Source organism: Procambarus clarkii, chromosome 66 (assembly GCF_040958095.1).
Source record: "Procambarus clarkii isolate CNS0578487 chromosome 66, FALCON_Pclarkii_2.0, whole genome shotgun sequence".
In the NCBI taxonomy this organism is placed as follows: Eukaryota; Metazoa; Arthropoda; class Malacostraca; order Decapoda; family Cambaridae; genus Procambarus; species Procambarus clarkii.
Window position 1 is genome coordinate 5,180,034 of NC_091215.1, and position 10,332 is coordinate 5,190,365.

Here is a 10,332-nt window from a genome sequence, read left to right on the forward strand (position 1 = left end):
GCATCCGGCGTGGAATGTACGTGCGCACGTCCGTACTGTACGTGCCCTGGGGGCCCTAGCAGCGTCCCGGGCACGGGTGTCGCCCTGCCTGGGCCCTGTGTGCGGCCCGGCGTCGCCCCTGGCGGCGTCACCACATGGCCGGCTGTTGTGGTCCCGAGCATGTCCCCTGGGAGCCAAGCCCAGCTGCCGACGTTGGCTCAGCTGATGATTTTGACGGTCTGGTGGATGTGTATCCCGCTGATGACCCATGACCTTATAATTATTCATTTATTATTTTTGTTTGTTTCTAATTACTCGTTTGTGGCCATTCTTCAATTATCCATACACGCTATTTTAACCCGTTCTTTATGGTTACTGATTACCCATTATGTTATGCCGCTGATGACCCAACAGCTGATGGCCCAGCTGGTGGTGTTCCAGCCGAGCATATCTACTGGGGGGCCAAGCCCAGCTGCTAACGTCAGCTCAGCTGATGATCCTGACGGTCTGGCGGATGTGTTCCCGCCGATGATCCATGACCTTATAATTATTCTTTTAATTTGAATGTTATTTTAATCATTCGTTTGTGGCTATTAATCAATTATTCAGACACGCTATTTTAACCAGTTATTTATGGTTAATGATTACCCATTATGTTATGCTGCCATGGCGATGATGGTCAAGCAGCTGATGGCTCAGCTGCCATGGGGCCTGGCCCAGCGGCCTATGTTCAGGCTGAGGTGGTCCCAGGCCGTTTGTTCCAGACCTTAAGTCCGGCCGGGGTTGCCCGGCATCATTTAGACATTTATGGTTAATAATTATCCATTAGGTTATGCTGCCGATGACCCAGCTGTTGGTGGCCCAGCTGGTGGTGTTCCAGCTGTGCATGTCCCCTGGGGGCCAACCCCGCCCACTGAAGTGGGCCCAGATGATGATCCAGCAGCTGATGGCCCAGCTGCCATGGGGCCCGACCTAGCGGCTGATGTTCCGGCTGATGTGGCCTCAGGCCGTTTGTTCCAGACTTAAGTCTGGCCGGTGTTACCCGGCATTATTTAGTTATTTATGGTTAATAATTAACCATTATGTTATGCTGCCGATGTCCCAGCAGTCGGTAGCACAGCTGGTGGTGTTCCAGCTGAGCATATCCCCTGGGAGCCAACCCCACCCACTGATGTTCCGCCCGATGTGGCCCCAGACGACGATCCGGCAGCTGACGGCCCAGCTGCCATGGGACGCGACCCGCGGCTGATTATGATGTTGCTGAAGCGGTCCCTGCCGATGGTCTAGCGGCCGATGGGCCAGCTGGTGGTGTTACAGCTGAGCACGTCCCCTGGGGGCCGAGCCCGGCTGCTGATGTTGTCTCGGCCGTTGCTACGGCAGCACATGGCCTGTCCCGGCTGCTGATGTCCTGGCGGATGTGTTCCCCGCTGATTATCCAGCAGCCGAAGGCTCAGCTGGCGGTGTTCCAGCTGAGCATGCCCTCATAATTATCCATCACGGGTATGGTAAGTTTCAGCTATTGGTCAGTGCCACAGGTTCAGGATCCATCGTGGATGTCCCTCAGAAATTTATTACCATACTTTACGCTTGGAATTTGCTGCACATTTATGTTGTTTACTACTGGTTACACTTACGTTGTTTATCATTTTTCGAGCTAAATGTTTACATTTAGCCTACCACTATTTAATACTACATTTGATGCATTGCTCATGTTGCATGTTTACGTTACTTTGCTGTGTTTACAGTTTGGTTGTTTAAGTTTAGCTTTGCCTTTAAGTTATTAACTAAGGCCAGCAAGGATGTGCTAGTTGCAGTGTTACGGGCCCTTGCCTCTTGCTCCAAGATTTCCTGGCCCTGCATTTTGATTAGTTTCCCCAGAAATTTATATCTGTATTCTACGCTTAGCTCTTGTTACATATGTATGTTACTTACTACTAGTTACATTTATGTTGTTTATCTCTGATTATTGCCTCAAAGCTACTAAGTCAGGTGAGCTAGGATGTGCGAGTTGCTGTGTTACGGGCCTCATACCCCTAGCATCAAGATTATACAACCTACTGTTTTACTTTACAGATTTTACATTCATGGTTGTTAGCTTTCGCTTCTCGCCAGTAAATTATTAAGTAAAGTCAGCTGGGGTGTGCTAGTTGCAGTATTACGGCCATCCCCCCTGGCCTCTTGCTTAAGATTAGTCTGGCCCTGCATGGAGGATTAGTTCCCTCAGCATTCCCCGCATTTTACGTTTCGTCTTACTGAATGGTTATTTTACTTATTCCTGGTTTAAATTACGTGCGTATAACTTACGCTTCTGCTTTTAAGCTACTCAGGAAATCAGCCGGGATGCGCGGTTGCGGTGTCACGGGCCACATGCCTCTTGCTAAGTTTATCCGGCCCTGTTACGCTTAGTTCCCTCAGTCAAAACACATCAATGAAATCAAAAGCACAACTTTTGCTTTGCCATTAAGAATAAGAAAGCTCAGCTACGGCGTGCTAGTTGCAGTGTTACGGGCCTTTGTCTCACGATTTAAGATTTCTGGCTCTGCATTTACGATTAGTTTCCTGAAATTTATTACTGTATATTATGTTTAGCCCTTGCTGCTTATGTTATTTACTAGAGGTCAGTTTGTAGACTACCATTTAGGGCCTAAATGTTTACATGTCGGCCCTAAATGTAAGGGCCTAAATGTAATGTAAATGTATATGTGATGTACGCTGCTAACGTCCCAGTTCCATGGTTGATTCCCGGCAGCCGATGTACCAGCTGGTGACGCTGCTGTACCAGCCGCTGCTTTCCCAGCTGCTGATGTTCAAGCTGCTGTTGCCACGGCTCATGAAGCCCAGCTGAAGCGTTCCACCCGACGTTGTCCCTATGAATTTATCACCCTTTTCAGCCTTAGTTTAATTTATGGTATTCCCAGCTTCATGACTAGTTCCCGTTATTCTCTACTGACGGTTATATTCCATTCTTTAGCCTAAATTGTCTTGCAGCCGGACTTCTACTTACCACCGAAGTCTTCCCTAGTGTCCAGTTGCCGCTATTTCGTATCTCCATCCGATGTTGACGCTCCAGCCACTGATGTCCAGCTGCAGGTGTCCCAGCGGCGATGCTCCAACCGCTGACGTTCCGGGGCGTCGATTTTGCAGTTCAACATTCGGCAACGGTCGTTAAGTTAATCCATTATTTGCCCAATTTTGACTATTGCTGCTTGCGTTATACACGCTAAATTAATGTGGGTTTAGGGTTAAGGTACTACCATCGCTGCATGCTTCTTTAACTTTAAAACTCTTGCTCATTGTATTTGAGTTAACTAAGCCAGCTAGGTTGGGCTAGTTGCTGTGTTACAGGCCTCATGCCTCTTGCTTCAGATTCCCTGGGTTAGCATATACCACTAGCCTACAACAATTTATTTCTACAATGGGTACTTGTTATGTTGCATGTTTATTTTACTTTTGCTGTGTTTACAGTGCGTTTGTTTAACTTTTTGCTCTGCCATTAAGTCATTAAGTAGAGTCAGCTAGGATGTTCTAGTTGCAGTATTGTGGGCCCCTGTCTCCTGCTTTAAAATTTCCTGGCCCTGCATTTATGCTTAGTTTCCTCTGAAATTTATTACTGTATATTACATTTAGCTCTTGCATGATTATGTTAATTACTACTGGTTACGTTATGTCGTTTAACATTTATTGCCTATAGGTTTACATTTAGCCTACCACAATTTAATTCTACAATTGATGTATTGCCCTTGTTGCATGTCGTTTTACTTTGCGGTGGTTACAGTTGTCGTTTCACTTGCTTGCCATTTAAGTTATTAAGTAAGTCAGCGAGGAGGCGCTAGTTGCGGTGTTGCGGCCCTTGCCTCTTGCATTAAGATTTTCTGGCATTGCAATTCTGTTCGTTTCCTCAGGAATTTATTACCGTGTTTTACGCTTAGCTCTTGCTGCATGTTACTCACCACTGGTTACATTTACGTTGTTTACTCTGCTAATTGCCTCTATACAACTAAGTACAGTCAGCTAGGATGTACCGGTTGCGGAGTACGGGCCTCATGCTTCTTGTTTTACGTTCATTCACGTCTGTTCAATTTACTTTCTGGGTTTTACATTTACAGTTGTTTAACTTTTGCTTTGCTACACGCAGGGCTAGTTTTACTCAGCAGTCCATCCCGTCATTGTGTGGTCGGCAGGCAGGTGGGGGCCAATCATCTTAAGACCCAGCTGCTGATGCTCCAGCTGGTGTAGTCCCTGCCGATCACCCTGCAGCTGATGGACCGTCGGATATGGTTCCCGCCGACGATCTGGCAGCCGAGGGCTCAGCTGGCGGTGTTCCAGCTGAGCATGCCCGGTTGACCTCCTTATTTATATACGAATTCTTTTTTTACATTTTGTCGTTCTTTGTATTCCTTTCTAATTTATATATTATATAATGTTTGTTTTGTTTCTCGGGGCCAGACCCAGCTGCCGATGTTCAGGCCGACGTGGTCCATGCCGATGATCCAGCAGCTGACGGCCCAGCTGGTAGTGTTACGGCCGATGAGCGAGGCCCAGCTGCTGATGTTCCGGCTGACGAGGTTCCAGCCGATGATCCAGCAGCTGAGGCCCCAGAAGATAGTACTCAGCCGAGGATGTCCCAGCTGCTGAAGCTGATACCTAGCGGTCTCCAACCGAAGATGCTGCAGCTGAAATGGTCCAGCTGCCGAGCCTCCAGATGGCGTGTCCCAGCGGAGGATTTTCACGGGGAAGAAGGGAAGATCGCATTTCCTCTCCATTCTTAATAATAATTTCTTTACAGTTCTGATTCGTCTTATTTGTGCATAAGTGGTTTCGCAGTTCGATGCCCCCTTACCATCCTCTTACATTGGCCTGCTGGCATTATTTAGTATTTACCCGCTGCATAGCGATAGGGGCATCGTTGCACTCTATTGCAGTCATTTGGGGCCACCACCAGTCCACTGTCAGCTCTGTGTTTTATCTTTGACTTATGATTGGTCTTATTATTAGTAGCTGCTGTGCTGGAGCTTACTACCTACTGGACGACGACTTTCACTATTTCTCTTAGTTCCCGCCGAGGGGGCGTCCGCTTGTTCCAGGAGTTAGGACTTATTGTATCTGGCAGTACCATTGCTAGGCTTCTAAGTTACTCCCCACTTAGTTATGCTTGGGACTTTATTAAAGTCTACCATTCCTGCATTTTGCAACAGGTGCCGCATCCAGTTAACCCCACTCTTGCAGCCTAAGCTGCCACCAGTACGCGTACGGTGTGGGACCACCACTACCGTGCCTTTGCTTTACACGTTAGCAATGCATGCCAGCTTCTGCCCACCCTTACTGCCTTAATACTTCCAGATCCACGATAGAACGCGCACGAGGGAAACTATGAATGATCGAGGACCACGTGGTGGGCCCGAAAGGTGGACAACTGATCTCGTGCCCACCGTGAGAGGTGTCCTGGGAGGACCTACACGCTTCTAAGCTGCCACCTCCCCTCCACATCCGTGGGGCTCGCCACAACGACAACGACCGACACGGGGTCGGCCTCGGTGTGGACAGCGCTCACTTTTCCCGTCGGCCCACCACACACCCGCCCTGGTGCCAGCCTTCCAGGACTGGTCCCTGTGAGGGCGGGCTACTTCGACGAAAATATACGCGGGATCGACCAGTCATTTGCCATTGTGGACAGCACTCTCTACATGGCATACTAACCCTGCAGTACGTACTCCTCCCAGGGTCAATGTCGGTGGGTTATCCAGCCTCTCTCCGCCCCATGGCTTGTCAAGATGGCACTCCGTCGGCCCACTAAGGAAGCTGTCTCAGTTAGCAGCATCTGCCTGTAGACCCAGAATGGTACCTTTTTCAGTCAGGGGCACCTGACTGTTTTTTAACGGCCTCTCCGGGCATACAGGCACGGTTATGGCCACGGTAGCGAGCTGGCATGTCCCTACCTATAGCAGCCAGCTCCCGCTCTGCCTCCTCCCCTCCACATCCATGGAGCTCGCCACAGCGACAACGACCGACACGGGGTCGACCTTGTACATCCTACGTCAGGCGGGATGTTGTTGCTCTGCTACTTTGAGGCCGCCTCGCGGTCAGCAGGCCTCGCCCTTCGAGGGGGATGGGGGGGGGTCCGGCCTGCTGGCCTGCGGTGGGGGTGCTGCGGCTGTCCCCAAGTGTCCCGCTGTCCGCAGCTAATACTTTGCCCAGTCTAGGTGCTAGTAAGCCCTACCTTTAGTCAGGAAGCCCTTCTACTTATTCCTGGTCGGCCTCCGTTAAGTGTTATGTTGCCTATTCACTTGATTGAACATTTGTGTCCTGACTGTTATAACTAGTTTTATATAATTACATTACATTAACATTAGGTTTCTGCAGAACGTGTTTACCATGTCACTAGGCTAAGCTTACTCACTTAATAGGGTGTACATTTTAAGTTAAATATTAGTTCTCAGTAGACATGGATATGTTACATTTGTTCCTACTTATATATATTTACATGTTCTGCAGAATTTAATTTACCATCTCCAATTTGTAATAAATAAGCCCCAAACTGTTGGCGTTTTTTCCCCCTGACTAGAAACAAACCTTCCCAGCTGTCTGGAGCGTCGTCACTGACTGGAGCCATACAACAGTTATGTAACCATATGGATCAACTTAAACGAGCTGCCTCCCCGTGTTCCGACTTTAAGCGTTTCGTTGATAATCCGTGGCTCAAATTATTGCTTCAGATGCATGAAGACCAAATGTCTATAATCCGAGAGCAGTCGGACTTGATAATGAAGCTACAGAGTGATGCTTTGGCCATGCACAAGATTAACCAAGATCTGTCTGCTAGAGTCGGACACCTTGAACAGGAATTAAGCTCTCTTCAGATCTCGGTTACTAACTTTTAACCAGCAGAAACCTCTAAGAAGCAAGAAGAGATGTTACAAAAGTTAGAAAACCATTTTAACTCCCTACAACAGCAACACACTGCAACCCAAGACGAATCAGACCAACATACGCTCTTTGATTCTGTCATCATCTCATCACATGATTTTCCCCATGAAACTGACAGAGAAGACTGTGCTGACATCGTGATACAGGAATTGCGTACTAAGTTGAATTATTCAATCGAAGCAAGTGACATCAAGTCAGCTTATAGAGTGGGTACGAAATCATCTGGGACAAATAACAGAAAAATTCGTGTGAAATTAGATAGCTGCTCCCGCAAGTCAGACCTTATCACTGCTGCAGTCGCTAAGAAATACAATGTTTATGTGAACGAAGGTCTAACCAGATTCAGACAAAATATCTTATTTAAACTACGTGGAATCTGCAAAAGATCCCCTGCTATTAAACATTGTTTTGTGCGAGATGGTAAAATAATAGCTAGGAAGACTGACTTTAGAAAAATTTATGTCATGACCACTGAGGCACACCTCACTTCTTTCCTGGTTGACTATGGGATAACAGCTGAATAACCAGAAAATAATTTGTAGTCTCACATACTACCAAAGTGTTCTGCCTTTCCTTTCCAAAGGTTTTTTATTCTTAATTATATTTTTTGTTGTTTGACAGTGCTTGTTTTTTATCCTTAATTATTTTGTCTTAGTTAATCCCCTTGTCACTAAACCTAGGACTCTTTATTACCCTGTTATATTTATAGTAACATGGAATTTGTTTCTTAGTAATCATTTATTGGAATTAATTAATAGTATAATTGTTTATATAAGTATCTACCTAATAAATAAAATAAATAAATATTTTTATTCAGGTAAGGTACATACATACAAGTGATGTTACATTAATGGATTGATATATAGATAGAGCTAGTACATACAATGCCTAAAGCCACTATTACGCAATGCGTTTCGGGCAAGATACCTCAATACCTCAGTATTATAGTAAAATCTTCCACATGAATATACTCTCACCCTGTTTATTTTTACACTTAGATTTATATTAGAGTAAATTTCTAGATTTACTTAGATTTATATGTCTTTTTTTGGAATTATCTATTTGAGCTCACTTTGTTTTCTTAGGTTCATACTAATTATAGGATTTTAATTAACCATTACTAAGCTAATTATCTTTAAGATCATTTTACTTTATGATTATTATTTTTCTTATTATTTTTATTTTACATTTATATTGTCAGTCTTTACTGATTTTTTGTTTTTTCTTTTATCTAACTTCTGTGTTTTTCCTGGCTATCTATTGATCTTTATTTTACTTCTAATTTGTTAGTATTTTATGTGTATTTGCTTCTATTCTTGTGTTTTGCTATATCAATTATTTTGTATTGTGATCCCTCTGCATTTCCATGCACACTGATATTGATCCTGATCAAAATCTTCTGTCTCATATCTACACCAACCAGCACATTGATCATCATTATTGCAAGTATTACACAGCACACCAGGCAAAAAACAAACTCCAAAATAGCACCTGCTTATCAGTTTACAACTAAAATGTTAGATCACTTGGTAAACATTTTTGACGATATAAATGCATTACTCACAGCACTAGGTACTAACTTATCGTTCATTATTTTAACAGAAACTTGGCTAAATAAAGACTATACCCAACTCTACAACTTAGCTGGTTATAAAGCCATTCACAACTGTAGGCCTAATAAAAAAAGGTGGTGGAACAGCCATATATTACCGAGATACATTTATCTGCAACAGTGTTATTAGTGATAGAGATGACTACTGTGAATATACTTTTGCCCAGTTTACAATGAAATCCCTTAAATCCTCCTCAACTATTGGAGCCATCTATAGATTTCCCAATACTAACATAGCTTCTTTCTCAGATAACCTAAGGAATCTCATTATAAACAACAATCTCAACAAAAATCACATCATTCTGGGAGCAGACTTCAGTATTGACCTTTGTCAACAAAATTGCTCTCAAGTTGACTATTTCCTTAACAGCATGAACTCCTGTATGCTAATCCCCACAATCACCAAACCTACCCGAATCACTCAAACATCAGCCACTACCTTGGATCACATATGGACAAACATAACAGCTTCCCTTATATCTGATATAATCTACGACAGAACAACTTACCACTATCCTACCTTTCTTATAGGGAACATGGACATAACACCACCAAAAAGCAAGAAACTCTCAGGTTACACAGTGAATAAGCTTTAGGCAATCTTACAAATGCACTTCACAATATTAACTGGGATTCTGAATTCAATAATACCCAGGATATAAATTCATTAGCTAACCTCTTCCTCTCCAAAATTCTAAGCCTCTACAACCTTCATTGTCCCCTTCTTACCAAGCCAGTAACTGACAAAAGATTAAACAATCCATGGCTCACAAATGGCATTCTCAACTCAATCAACAAGAAATATGAATATGAAAAGAAACTTAGGATTGGCCTAGTTTCAAAGGAAGTAGTTAAAGGTACTCATCAATGCTTACCAGTATCATAAGAAAGGCAAAACTTTCGTATTATGTGAATAGATTCAATGAAGCAAAAGGCAACATGAAAGCGCATGGAAACAATCTCTGGTATCCTAGGAACTAAACAACACTCACGTAACCAATTAAAACTTTAAAAGGATGGGTATTGTTATGATCCCAGGCAGCCGAAAAACGAGTCTCCCCTTTGAGAATTATTCTATCAAGCCTGACCTGACTAGAAGGTCTAAGAAATATAGAGGTGATAGCACAGATGTAAAATAGTTCGTTGAATTTAATAAACAATTTGAGATTATGGGCAGTGAATAAAAAAATAGATAAATGACTGGTTAGGGGATGTAGATAATTTGCTGGAGGCGTGAGGCTCGCTTCTGGAGGGCTTTGACCTCACTTGAGTGCTGGACATTGCAGGGGTAAGCCATGCTCCGTTTGAGCTCCCGTCAGAAAGGAACCCCTAGTGATATATCTCCAAGAGAAGAGAAGTGTGCAGATGTGCCAGCTGTGGAATCGAGCTGGGAACGTTGTGGTCTCAAGTCCTGGACGGCGAGGAGTGTTTATTAAGCCGTCCAGAGACATTATCGTGGGCCGTGGGAGTGCCCAGACCAGACTCCGCCAGAGGGAGGAGCGCCCTCGACTAGACAATCTGTGGTAAGTACGATTTTTAGCCAGTCTATAGCGATTACTTGTAGTTGGGTGTGAGCCCAGCGACAGTAGCAATGTTTATTGATAAGTTAGACATGTTTTGATAAGGCAGAAGGCCTAAAATAAGAGAGTGGAGAGGGAGGAACGTCCTGGAGGACGGAGCGACATCCATCCCCTCTGAGCGCTGGCAGGTGACTGAGGGAGCCCAGCTCCTGGCGGTGGAGGACCCTCCCAGAGTGAGTGAGGACCACCGGGCAAGGCGGAGCATGGACCTGCCCAAAACTGGGGAGTCCACTCTCA

General features: G+C 44.8%; 1 protein-coding gene across 1 annotated transcript; it reads left to right on the forward strand.

The window, feature by feature from the left end:
• Window positions 1–381: 381 nt before the first annotated feature.
• LOC138355161 (cytochrome c1-like) lies at window positions 382–5,210 on the forward strand. Its single transcript, XM_069309910.1, has 5 exons — window positions 382–484; window positions 809–988; window positions 2,729–2,887; window positions 4,426–4,584; window positions 4,978–5,210. Exons 1-5 carry the CDS (start codon window positions 382–384, stop codon window positions 5,208–5,210), a joined length of 834 nt encoding a protein of 277 aa, XP_069166011.1.
• The last annotated feature ends 5,122 nt before the right edge of the window (window positions 5,211–10,332 follow it).

Excerpts from the sequence above, each read along its gene's own strand:
- LOC138355161 (XM_069309910.1), top strand. The coding sequence starts at position 382 with ATGACCCAACAGCTGATGGCCCAGCTGGTGGTGTTCCAGCCGAGCATA. Across the intron at positions 989-2,728 it reads GGCTGATGTGGCCTCAGGCC|CCGATGTACCAGCTGGTGAC; the intron begins GTTTGTTCCAGA and ends GATTCCCGGCAG. Across the intron at positions 2,888-4,425 it reads CAGCCTTAGTTTAATTTATG|ACCCAGCTGCCGATGTTCAG; the intron begins GTATTCCCAGCT and ends TCTCGGGGCCAG.